At 35.0% G+C, this 13,800-nt stretch overlaps 1 protein-coding gene across 5 annotated transcripts in view; it reads right to left on the bottom strand.

Annotated features, from left to right (window-relative positions):
• CEP162 (centrosomal protein 162) overlaps positions 1-13,800 on the bottom strand; it is a 47,965-nt gene that overhangs the window by 21,966 nt on the left and 12,199 nt on the right. For all 5 annotated transcript variants that reach the window (XM_087943975.1, XM_087943995.1, XM_087943982.1 and 2 more), the window contains 8 exons: positions 13,487-13,569; positions 11,801-11,828; positions 10,259-10,378; positions 9,165-9,350; positions 6,820-6,901; positions 6,127-6,409; positions 5,212-5,467; positions 4,460-4,596 (listed from right to left, as the gene is read on the bottom strand). In XM_087943975.1, coding sequence (XP_087800101.1) covers positions 4,460-4,596; positions 5,212-5,467; positions 6,127-6,409; positions 6,820-6,901; positions 9,165-9,350; positions 10,259-10,378; positions 11,801-11,828; positions 13,487-13,569 — 1,175 coding nt within the window. The remainder of the gene's footprint in view (positions 1-4,459; positions 4,597-5,211; positions 5,468-6,126; positions 6,410-6,819; positions 6,902-9,164; positions 9,351-10,258; positions 10,379-11,800; positions 11,829-13,486; positions 13,570-13,800) is intronic.

Genomic DNA, 13,800 nt, shown 5'->3' with positions numbered 1-13,800 from the left:
TTATCTCCCTAATTGCTTGATCTTTATTCTCTTTCCTAATGATGCTATTATTTTATTTGCTTCATCATTAGTTTCAGTTATCAATGCAATGTCATCTGTGAATAGTAATAATAATGATACTTTCCCATTTGTCTCTCTCTTAAACAGGCATGGATCGGCTAAACCAGCTTTAAATCCTATATTGTCTAGTTCCTTTACAATATACTGGTTCCATTCATAGCCTGATTGTTTAAGACCATAGAGGCTTTTCTTTAACAACCAACAATCATTGTTATCCTTATTTTCACTTTTAATACCAACAGGTTTTTTCATATAAATAGTATGTTTTAATGGGCGTGCAAGTAAGCAGTTTCCACATCTAGATGGTTAACTATATAGTTTTTACTAGCTGCCCACACTAAAGCTGCCCTCAAGGTTGCTGCCTTAAGACTAGGTGCAAACACCTCATCGTAGTCATTAGCATTCTGCCTAAAACCTTGGGCTACTAACCTTGCCTTATGGATTAAATTACCATTTTTATCTGTTTTTACCTTAAAAATCCATTTGCAGCCAATGGATTTCTTTCCTACAGGTAATTTGGCATTTTCATACACTTTCATATCTCTTAATGAATTCAGTTCCTTATTCATTGCTGCATACCAACTTTCTTTTTCCTTAGTAGGATACTTTTAATTTCTTCAACAGAATTAGGAACTTGATTAATCTGGCACACTGTGTTAGCCTGGTACCTATCAGGCGGTCTAGATACACGTGTAGTTCTTCTGGGAATTACAGGGCTTACAGGAGGACTTTGTTGAACTACTACCTGTTCATCTTCCTCATCCTGTTCAGCTATTGAATCTGTTTCTTCCTTTATGGGCACTATTTCATCCTGTATTTGTCTCTTTACTTTATTTTTAAAGTTACAGGGATAACTAATGGGATTTCTATAGGATTCAATAATTACATCTTTATTGGCATCCTGTTCTAATTTCTCCCATCCTTCATGTTCTAGAAATTGGGCACTAGCACTACATAACACTTTAGATGTGCCTTTCTCCCAAAATCTATATGCCCTATGGTTTGCCTGATAACCAACGAAGAAAAATCTTTTAGCTCTATGTTGCCCTTTTTTTTTCTGAGTTGTGCAGGAATATGCACCCATGCTGGTGCACCAAATGTGTGCAGGTAACTTAGGTCAGGTTTCCTACCATGCCACCTGGTGAATGGTATTTCACCTGTTGTTGTATTAACAACGTTGTTCAATATGTTATTAGCACACATTGTAGCCTCCCCCACAAAGAATCAGGTAACCCAGAATCATTTAACATTGTTCTAACCATTGTCTGTAGTGTTTGACCTCTTCTTTCAATAAAAGCGTTATGTTCTGGCCTGTATGGAGCAGACTTCTTATGCTCTATTCCAGCTACCTTAAGTCTGTTCTGGAATTTGTTATTAATAAATTCGTACCATTATCTGTCACCAGGGTTATCAGTTGTCGTTTAGACTTTCTTTTCAGCAAACTTAAGCCAATTGAAAAAATGTTTATATGTTTCAGTTTTGCTTTTCATTAAATAGCAAAACCCATATCTAGAATAATGGTCCATAATGCTCAGTATATATCTAGCACCCCCATACTGGGTTTCTTTGGACCTATGATGGCTGCAAATACCACTTCTAAAGGTTCTTTTGTTTTGAAACCATTTAGCCTATTTGCAGGCAATACCTAGATCTTATCTTCACAGCAAACATTACAAAGCAAATATTTATCACAAGGTTTTAACCTTATTCCTTCAGATAACTCAACTGTACGTTTTAGCATTTTAAAATTTACATGCCCCAAACGCCTATGCAATAAATGGATACATTCATTATGAGGTTTTATATTATTAAATACAGTTTGTGCCTCCCCTTTCTTACTATTATCTAAGACATATAATGTTCCATTTAAAGCTGCAGTTACCCTTTTGTTATCTTTTTCAATTATGCAATTATTATCCTTAAAAGTAATTACATAACCTAATTTATCTAATACCCTTACTGAAAGCAAATTAAACTTTAGTTGCGGTACATACAACATTTTTATATCCTGGTTTATGCACGGACAATGTGCAAAACCTTCACCTTCGCTTTCAGGTTCCAGCCATTGGCAAGTGATATATGTTGAGAACTTGTAGACATTTTTATAAATTTTGTCTTATCTCTTGTGATGCAGTGGGATGCGCCACTGTCAACCACCCATAGATCATTCTTCACATCAGAGTTGCTAAACGTGGCTAGTTCAAATGCTTTCTTTGGCTTTTTTATATTCTGGCTTTTTCTCTTTTTGCAGAATCTTGCCAAATGTCCTCTGCCTCCACAATTAAAACACTTTTTAATTGTGTATGCCGTCAAGATAAATTCTCTTCTTCCAGGTGCTGTACTTTGCTAATCTGGTTTCTTTCAAGCTTTGAAGATAATTTCTCTTCTTTCTTATCTTCTCTCAGCTCGTCACGTTCACGCCTTCTTCTGGCTTCTTCTAGTAGCCTGCCTGTAATCTCGGTTAATGAGAGGCTTTCTTTTGGCAATACTTCCAACGAAGTCACATAGTCATCATAGCTTTGATCTAATGAAGATAATATTATGTAGACTTGTTGCAGTTCATTAAATATAAGCTCTTTTTCTTGCAATTCTTGAAAAATGCTCTTCATACAGTTTAAATGAACTAACATATCTCCATTCCTCTGAAGATGCGTTCGAAAAAGCTTCCGTGTAAGATTTATATGAGCTCCCACACTGTCCCGAACATAAATCTTCCTGAGGTTCTCCCAGCAGTTTGCAGCATTTTCTTCTCCACGAATATGGACAAGCTGCTGATCACAGAGAGTCAGTCCTATGATGCATAAAGCCTGCTCATTCTTCAGTTTAAAGTCTTGTAACTTTTCGTTATCATCATCATCAGCAGGATCCCAGCTACTCACATCTGGTGGGTTTGCTATAATGTCCCACAAACCTTCTCTGCGTAGAAGTAAACTACATTTCATTGACCATGAAACATAGTTTGTTCCATCCAGCCTGGATATCATGGACAGTTGTGACAAATTTACTTGTGCCATTGCTCTTCAGATATTTAGACTATTTTAAACTAATTAAAACAGTTTGTTTTTACAGTAATGTGCAACTCACACCAACTCTCTCTGCTATATCCTGGTTAGTTAGACTATGCTGCTGGGCCCATAACCAATGTTAGTGTTTGGGGATTAACCCCTAGAAGAGTATTGCAGCAGTAGTCAAGCCAGGAAGGGCCCCAGAGTATACACACACTGAACACAAACACTGTTTGTAGTTTAAATAGTTTTTAATCCATTTAGAGTTTAAAGCATTGTCATTCAGTCCAATAGTCATTCACTATATTTCCATCCAGTAAGACTCACTATTACAGTCCAAGTTAAGAGTCCTTACAATATCTTTATCAGCCGATAAAGATATCTTCTCCTCCTCCGGTGCCTCTCTCCAGAGGAACTAACGCTGGATATTCAGCAAGAAGTTCAAACAGTAGAACAGTAGAATTACGCAGTAAATCAGCAAACAGTAGCAAACAAGAACAGTTCAGTCACAGGCACTCACAGTCAGTAATCACAGTTAGTCATAGTAAGTTTTCCAGCTTCTAATGCTTCCTTATATTGTAACTTCTCACCGCACCCTTAATCGGCTAATTGCCTGCAACATTGTGCTTAAAGTGATAAGCACTTAAACCATGATATCTAAGTTTTATATATTTATTCACCCAAACCATATTTGGTATCAATGTTATACCTAACAACTATAGTTTGGATTTAATGCATTTCTTCTTCAGACAGCCTGCTATGTTGAAATTCCAATCTATCCTGTTTGCAAGAAGGACCTGCACCCAAAATAAGGTATTGAGTAAACTGAGGGACTGCAGATTGAGAAAGTCAAAAATATTTTTTCCCCTTTCCTTGAATTTATGAGTTCTATTAATGGAATCCAGTTCACATATTATGAGTCCAATGATGGTCTATGGTAGCACTAAAGTTATTTAAAAAAATTGTGCTGCGGTTTGGGCTCATTGTATATATGAATAATGCCAAACTGGATGTTCATTTTCCTTTCTCACATCTGAGAAGAGTATACAGGCTGTCCTCATTTAGTGACTACAATTGGAACCAGAAACTCAGTCAGCAAGCCAAGTGGTCACTGAGTGAAACAGTAAAGGTGCTTACTATCTTACTTCAGCTTTCTTTTGCTTTACAAAAAGTAAACCCTTGCTTTACAGTGAAGGTTGTAAAGCAAAGCTTGGTAGTAAAGTTACTTCTTCATTACCGTGATAACTGCAAACGGTTGCTCAACGAGGCCAAGCTGTGAGTAACATTAAGCATACTTCGAACAAAGAACCTTCCTCATAGTCTGCATTTTCATCTCTTGATCATTCTCCTTTTTAAAAAAAATACCGTCGAAGAACAGTGGTTGTATCACTAACCTTGTAGCCCTGGCTGTCATTTTCTTTAGCCTCTGGTGAAAATCCACCTGGAGATGGTTCTCCAGGGTCAGTAGAATCATTTCTTTCGGGGGAGAGTGAATGGGACTTTGTCTGAATTACTTTAGTCACTGATGTGCCTTTGAAAGGAAAACAAACAATTACAGGTAGTCCTCGACTTACAACAGTTCATTTAGTGACTGTTTAAAGTTACAACAGCACTGAAAAAAGTGACTTATGGCCATTTTTCAGAGTTATAACCTTTGTAGCATCCCCGTGATCATGTGATCACAATTCAGACACTTGGCAACTGGGTTTGTATTTATGAGCATTGCTGTGTCCCAAGGTCATGTGATCACCTTTTTGCGACTTTCTGACAAGCAAAGTCCATGGGGAAGCCAGGTTCACTTAACTACCATGTTACTAACTTATCAACTTCAGTGATTCACTTAACAACTGTGGCAGGAAAGGTCATAAAATGGCGCAAAATTCACTTTACAAATGGTTCCCTTAAGAACAGAAATTTTGGGTTCAATTGCGGTCGTAAGTCGAGGACTGCCTGTATGTCTTTTTAAAAAAAAATTGGAACAAGGACTATATAAGTTTTTATTTAGATACCTTATATTTCTTGGAATAATTATTATATGCCAAAAAGATCAGTTATCATGGCGTTTAATAGTTTATTTATATATATATTATCATATTATATCATGTCATATCATATTATATCAATTTAAAATGTTTTATAAATATACCTTTCTGCTTTGGAAGAGATTTGACTTTCAGAAATGGGTTTTTGTTGCTTTCCTTCAATGTCTTCTCGTTAACTGTAGGAAAGTGCTTTACCGAAGAACTGGGTTTTCCATATCCAGAGCTTCTAACAGAACTATGTGCTCCACCCAAATGTTTCTTTCTATGAACAATCATTGTGTTTTTACTACTCTTATACATTACTTGTTTATTTGGTATTACATTTGGATTCTCTTTATTCCAAGTGTTGGGTTGATGCGCCTATAAACAACACATACATCTATGTTATTGACCAGTTTGGTTTCAGAATGTAAAATAAAGGCTCAATATGTAAAATAAAGTTATGTAATCACTGAATTATATTTCTATAGAACAGCAAGACAAACTTTTAACTCTAATTCTACCAAATAAATTCTACCAAAATTGTATTAGTTTGATTATATCCCAAATAAACAAACATCATATATAAAATCATGGAAACAAGTAGATACTCAGCTGCCTAAGCAGTAACCTAATCAAAGTGGTCAACAGGTATGTCTTGAAAGTCATATTTCACAATCCTAGAAATCAGCTGTTTCAAGGAAAATGAGGAAAGTGGGAGGTAAGTAAGAAATAGGGAGTATAGGTTGGAAGAATAGGATCAGAGTTTCAACCAGCAACATTCTCAGCAGCTGTACCCAAGTATTAAACTCTGTTACTAAGCTGGATCTTTTTGAGTCCCCAGTGATGGCTTCTTGTTGATACTTATTTGTTAATTTTGGGGTTATGAAATAGATTTGTCCTGCTGATTATTGGTTCTTTTTTTTTGAAAGGTTGCCTTTTGTTTAACGGCTTATTTTGGGCTGGCTATAGCTATAGAAGAAAACTCTTGACTTTCCTGCTTCTTTGTGCCTGAAATATGACAAGGAAAAGCTACTCACCTGTCCAGATTTCTTCTCATGGTAGAGTGCTGAACAATTTGACTGAGTGCTTAATTTCATAATATCATGTTTAATTTTATCAGCTAATCTCTCCTTGATAACTTTCAGATGAGGACTATCTTTACTACTTTCATTTGCAACTTCCAAAACAGAAGTATTTTCTTGTTCACTGTGATGGTTTAAAAGGCAGCCAATGTTTTGGGATTCCATTGAAGTATCATTAGGATGTTCTTTAGACAGCTTCATTAATCCATCTGCATGATCTTGTGTGACTTTCACAGGACTATGAGATAGAAGAGAAAGAAAGCCACATATGAATAAGTTTGTGGTTTCTATTAATAATAGCTTATAGAAAAATTATGGACATTTGATACTGAATTGCACACTAGTTTTATATAATTGTCCACAAACTTCAGTAAAACAATTAATTGATCCTGCAGGACAGAACTAAACAATAATGGCATTAATAACAAATCACTTTGTAGCAGTTATACAAAAGTATCTCATATATGTCCAGGTAAATTAAACAGATGTTAGCAGCAAAGATATATTTAAATCTTATGAATAATATACTCAAGGAGCCAATTATATCTATTAACACTTTGGTAGTAATAACTTCACTTTAAAAAGAATTAAAGAAAAAAAACCATGAGCATTTCATTGGCTATGTGATGCATTTTCCAGAATGAATACCTAATAGGCTCCAGTTCAAATCCCCTGACAAAAGATGAATCTGCTCTGATAGGTTTCATCAGTTCTTCTATGGTGGGCAAATCTAGATAGAAGATAGAAAACAACATACTTGTTATTACTTCTGTAGCAAAAGTATTTTCAAATAAAATTGGAATGAAATTTCATTTTTTGGTCAGAAATTACTAACAGGTTGGCATAAATAATTCCTGGTTATATTAGGACTGGTTTGTTATGTCCATCTTATTGCATTCTGCAGTAATTAATACAGTGTATTAACCACTGATTTTAAACTGTTTTGAGTAACTTTGGTTTTACATTTTATTGTACATTTCTAGAAGACATTGGCTATCTACACAAAAGGAATAGTAAACTAAACTAAAAACAAGCATTATTTTCAGCTTTTTTTCTTTGGGGTAATTTGTGACCTAATTACAACAATGAACCTACTGAAGCTTTATTTTTTTATAACCATAGTTTGCTTCAATCTTTAACATATTTATTTTCTATAGCAGCCTTCCTATTCTTAATACTAGGCATGAAACAGTGAGATCAAATTTTGCCATAGAGTATATTGGGTGATTTAGGGTATTTGTTACTTCTGTGCCCAAGCTTCCTCATAATTGTGAGAATACAATTACAGCTTTCAAAAATGTCATCTTGTGCTCCTGGAGGAAAGGAGGGATAAAAACTTAATAAGTAATAACAAATTTGAAGTAATTCTCTAAAGTATGACTTTTTAGTGATTATTGGTTTAGTGATTTGGTTAGTAAAGAATGCTACTGAATGGTATTAGACTGAAATTTTATATTTAATTAACTACAATATGCTAGCAATAATATAATACCTTTTATTCAGGGTTTCATAGCAATAGCACTTAGATTTATATACCACTTCACAGTGCTTTACAGCTCTCTCTAAGAGGTTTACAGAGTCAGCATATTGCCACCAACAATCTGGGTCCTCATTTTACCACCTCGGAAGGATGGAAGGCTGAGTTAACCTTGAGGCTGGTGGGATTTGAACTCTTGGAGTGAGCCTGCATTCTATACTACATTCTAACCACTGCGCCACCACAGCTCTTATAGTGGTATATCCTATTTTTCTACAGTAACAATCTTGCATGATATGTTGAGCTGAGAAACAATGACTGGTCATAAATCACAGTGAGTACAACAGAGTCCAGGTTTCAACACTTTAACCACGTAGCACATTAGCTCTATATTATTAGCTCTATTTAAGAAATCAACTAAATATTTAAGTAACAACATTTATTGGAATGCTAGGCCAATATCAGATCACACTGAATAACTGAACAGCCATTGCTGCCACCAAGAGATCATAAATCTGCTGGCTAACTAAGGAATTACTCATTTTGTTGGATGTCAAAAAAATAAAATCCTGAAAGCTGAGGAAAAAACTCACAATAATCAGATAGTCAATCAGGATAAGCAATCAAGATATAAAGTGTAGCTTTCAATATAATATATTTCCTTGGATGCCTAGACTGTGCTTCTAAAGTAGTTTTCATATGCTAGAAAACTACACCACCAATTATGCTGGCCTGCATTACAGTATACATCTATGTTTAACTGACTTAACTGAATGAGCTGCCAGTGTTTAGTTGTTTTTTTAATTTCTTGAACTTTATTTAGAGATTTAATTTTCTTACCAACAGACTAGTATGTTATGCATCCTTTGATATATTTAATTTAAAAAAAAAACTAAAGGAAAACATTTAGTTTTTTAAATTTCATGGTCAAATTTGTAAAACGTTTTGCATTCTACAAATAGAACATGTTTCTTCTTTGAGAAGTTTCATGAAAGAGATTTCATGAAAGACTTTTATTCCATGAAAGAAACAATCTGCACAATGGCTACAATATAAGAAAATGAATTGCTCATCCTATTCACAGAGCCCCTAAAAAGGGCGGGGAAACCTCATAATATTGGCTTTGGGCATGAATAACAAAGCTACACTCGCAAGGATCAGGCTCAATGACAAAAATCTCTTTCCCATGAAATAATGGCCTACCCTCCTTTCTAGAAGAATAATAGTCTGATGTCATACATGAGTCATGTAATTAGCTTCATTAGCACAATTTTGGAAATCAGCGACATAATGCAGTCACGTGAGATCACAATTCACAGAGGTGGGTTCTGGTGCAAACAATGATGTCATCAGAGATAAAGCAGAAGCAGCAATAGCAATGGAAATTTTAGTATTATCATGGAAGGAGCTATTTATATAGTTGGAGGGGGGCTGTGATTGAGAACACAGTCCAGCGATCAGAATATATTTTATTGAAAGTGAAGTGAAAACTATCTTGGGAAGTACCAGAATTTACCAGAATTAGTAATGGAAGTATTTTGGGGGCAGCTTTCTTTATTTTGTGAAGTGTCATTGACTAAGCTTTCTTCCATTTCCATTTTTTCATCATCCTGTTCATCTGTAGCTCTTAAAGACTGCTCAACATGACGGTAAGCTTGCTGTAAGGCTTCAATGTCGCTGTTTGTTTGCCCACTGGAAATACCTGAAAAGAGAAAAATTAAATGTTTCCAGCTGTGGTAGGCTAAAATAAAATATTCATGAGGAGCAAATCAGTAAAATAACAGCACTACTAACCTAGTGTGACATAAACAAAATTCCAATGTCACACAGGGCCAAAGCTTGATCAGGCAGCAGGACTTTTAACCCCTTGCAGGCATTCAATTTAGTTCAGGATTTTTCAGGCTCAGAGCAGATTTTATGAGTGAGCAAAGGGAAAGGGAAATAGCTCTGATTTTTTTCCATTGTTAGGAACTTCTGACAAAGGGCATGGCAACAGGCTATTGGACCCTTTCATTGCAATCCCATATATGTTTTTATTATAAAGTATCTTCCACTGAGATTCAAATTCAAACGTATCTGGAGATGAGTTTCATCAAGTTCAACAGGATTATGGTATTTCTAATAAATACATTTAGGATTGAAATGTAATTGTGTCAGATCGTAACAGCAGATTCTAACCCATTAAATAAGCACTAATGTAAAAAAATGTAGGTTATATCTGTAGACAGTATTATAACTTAAATTCAATAGCTAATAAGACCAAAGAACGGAAAAGTAGCATTCCCTGCTTTTTCTTGCATTTTCTTTCATCTCAAAACTAGATTCAGCACATAGGGCTAGAGGTAGTCCATTTGATTATGTGTGGGGGGAAAACACAGTATCTAAATTACAGTTGCATATTTTAAGGCCCTTTGATTTTAAATACTGGGTTTTCTGCCACTGAAATCAATGGGAAGTCAGTGGGAAGTTTTGTTCTGTTAGATGGATACTTACACAACCAAACAGTAATTTTAATGAACCCAAATGGAATGAGACAGATTGCTCCTGCCCCATATCAGTTTAGAGCACGATCAATAGAAGGAATAATTAACAAACAAAAAATAGCCTTGCCTGTTCCAATCATTTCTTCTGCGGTAATTTCTTGAGTTGTATGTTGTTCTATCATAGCTGCATCTTGCTGTTCATTGGCTTTTGGAATTTCTAAAACTGACTCCTGGGAATCCAGAAGAACTACAAAGGAAGAAGAATTGTATCTGCTCTACATTAGTGTAGATCAGGGATGTCAAACACAAGGCCTGTGGACAGGATCCGGCCTGCGATGTGGTCAGATCCAGCCCATGGGGCCATGCTGGGAAGTGTAAGGGGCCGTCCTGTGTCACTTTGGCCCGGTCTACCCAATACGAAGAGGAAAAATTGGTCCACCATGGCTTTGGCCCAGTCTACCCAGCGTAATGAGGAAACATGCCAGCAGTTTGGAGAGTGGCATCAAGCTGGCCATGCTCACCCAATCAGCCACGCTCACCCAATCAGCCATGCCCAGTGAGTGACGTCAAGGTGGCCATGGCCACTCATTCAGCCACACCCACCCAATCGGTCATCCCCCCCCACTGCGCGGTCAACCACAGTCCTGATCCGTCCCTCAATGAAATTGAGTTTGACACCCCTGGTGTAAATAAAAAAAAGGTAATGCCAATCTTACGCTCAATCTGTAACACTGGAGTGGGAAACATGCAGTAAAATTTAATAGGTAGACATTCTAAAAATTGTTTAGATAAGAAACTTTAAGAGAACATAATAAATATTTAACAAATATATTAAAATATAAAAAGCTTTAAATAAGAAAATGAAAAAGATTAAATTATGTATAAAATGATAAACCATTCACAATCATAAATTATTTGCAAAAAATGTTAAAATGCAAACTAAACTTGCTAATTCAACAATAGGATCTAATCATGTCTCATGCTTACAGGAGATGGTTGGGGAAAAGATCGCAATATCAATTATTCTAATTAGGAAAAAAGCTATGTCACTCAGTGGGATTTCTTTAAGCATATACACAAAGGGACAGAACTTTCCCCCAGTATGTAGTATGTTTCTCTTTATAGAGACTGATGAGTGTTCTACTGAAGTTTGCCTCTAATATTAAAGTACACAGCTCCAATATATATTCATAAATTGTTATTTTAAACTTTAAAATATTTCCAAAATTGAAAAATAAATGTTGATGTCAATTGTTTACTTATGTTACCATTTTTATTTTTGACCAGTCTTTGAAAATGACTCCTAGGCAAAGTTAGTTGTATAAACACAAATCTGTAAAATCTTTTTCCAGTTACAGTGACTGATATAAGTACTGTTGACATGGAAGTATTCCTATAATCTTTTCTAATAAAAATCAGGATTAATAATAAATGTTGGTTGCTTTTATTCTATGGGGAAGCTAGCCCTATGGTAAGTAGAATTAAAGGAAAATTATTTACTTTTTCAGATATCCATAAAGCATTTCTGAAGTCTATTTTGCCAATAGATTTACAACTGGCATCGAAACAAATTCAAATATATGGGCCCATTATGTTTGATAATTTATCTCTCAAATTCAAGATCAAACTCATTTTATAATATATATTTCATATTATATGAATTTGGTACCTTTAGCCAGCTTGCTTGTCCTTTCCTCCTAGAAAATGAAATAATATACATATATATATATATATATATATAAATCTCCTACACATAAAAAAAATATTTTGAATAGGAATTAGGAAATTTTCTTGAAGTAATTTATCATTTTACAACTTAAAATTTTGATGTACTATAAAACTAATATTTCATTTGCATAAAATTTAAGTAGCATCAAGTCCAGTGGTAGTATTCAGCAGGTTCTGACCAGTTCTGGAGAACTGGTAGCGGAAATTTTGAGTAGTTCAGAGAACCGGCAAATACCACCTCTAACTGGAGGTTTTACAGTATCCTTCCTCTGCCACGCCCACCAAGCCACGCCCACAGAACTGGTAGTAAAAAAATTTGAATCCCACCAAAGATCAAGTCAAAAGATATACAACTATTAAAAATCGTAGTTATAATTCTGGGTATAAAAAATAAGCAAAATAAGTACTATTTTCAAAAAAAATAAATCAAAAATTAAATAATACTTTTAGGAAATAATATTTGGAAGTAATTAATACATGTTCAAATCATTCCAATCACTGTACTTTTCTCTGTTCTGGGCATAGCCAAACAATTAATAGCCATGATGGCAGAGTGGTTAGAATGCAGTATTGCAGGCAAACTCTGCCCACGGCCTGGAGTTCAAACCTGACCTGCTCAAGGCTGACTCAGCCTACCATGCTTCCGAGGTTGGTAAAATGAGCATCCAGATTGTTGAGGGCAATGTGCTGATATTTGTAAACCACTCCAAAAATGCTATAGCACAACGGAGTGGTATATAACTCTAAGCACTATTGCTATTGAATGATTTTGGTGAAGAAAACTGATTAATACATTCAGTGCTTTTAAACTGAACACAATGCTTCATCTATGCTGGAAATACATCAGAGTGGACATGAAAATACAAAGCAGAGAAAATGGCTATGAATACAAGAAAATTTAGATGGTAATATTTTATACTATTGGATTAGAATGTATTATTTATTCATATACATGCCCGTTTGTTCATATTTAGAAGTTTCATATATAAAGTTTAATGTTGTACAGATTGATAATACATTATATCATTTAAATATTAGAAACGTGATTCAGCTTTTATTAAATAAGGAACATATGCCTTTGGATATTCCTTGCTCTACCATTACAGGGTCCTGTGATTCCCAAATCTGTTTTAAAAATATATTACAAACAGTATGTATGTCTCAAGAGAATTATGTTTGGCATCAAGATCATATCATTATTGTTATGTGATTTTGGCATAGATGCTGAACCCTTATTACTCTTTTATCCTTCTAATAGTTTTGCTTTTTAGTGGTAATCTATCTTTTTATGATTCCAGAATTATAAACTGCCTGAAGAGCCCTGAACATAATTAGATGCCAGATATGAAATGTTATAAGCTATATGTATCTTCAGGAGCAAAGCCAATCAATGCATTAAAAGTCAACAGTATGGCACATTTCTATCTTTGAACATTTGAGGTTTCAGTGCATGGCGTCCCATGACTGCTCACCTGGATGCATATTCCACTGAGTTCAGTGGTCCTTACATCTCAAAAGACAAGCTTTAGACAACACTGTAAATAACTAGGAAAGCCCAGAGGCAGATAAAACATTTAAACCATAATATTTAAAGTAGGAAGTGATTGTACTTATCGCAAATGCTCACAGTAGCTTCAGACGTGACCACCTGTTCAGCTTTGTTGTCTTCATTACACTCTGAATTTTCCTCAAAATCCTCACTATAATCACCTGAAAGTTTGCAGGAAAGTCTGTGTTTAGTTCTTCAAAAGAAATAAGAGAAACAATGCTATTTTCCTTTCCATGGATCTATTTCACTCTTTATTGGATCAGATCAAACAGTAAGGAACACTTTCAGTTATAGCTTCTGCCAGCAGAATAGCCAGCTATGTAATTGTGCTTATAAATTGAATAATATTACAGGAGTAACAGAATGTTACAGGTTTCTCACTGAATTGTAAT

This window comes from Notechis scutatus, chromosome 1 (genome assembly GCF_049901735.1).
Source record: "Notechis scutatus isolate UNSWTSFEM ecotype Mainland chromosome 1, rNotScu1.2, whole genome shotgun sequence".
Classification (NCBI taxonomy): domain Eukaryota; kingdom Metazoa; phylum Chordata; class Lepidosauria; order Squamata; family Elapidae; genus Notechis; species Notechis scutatus.
Note: the sequence above shows the minus strand (reverse complement) of the source record. Positions and strands in the feature narration are given on the sequence as shown.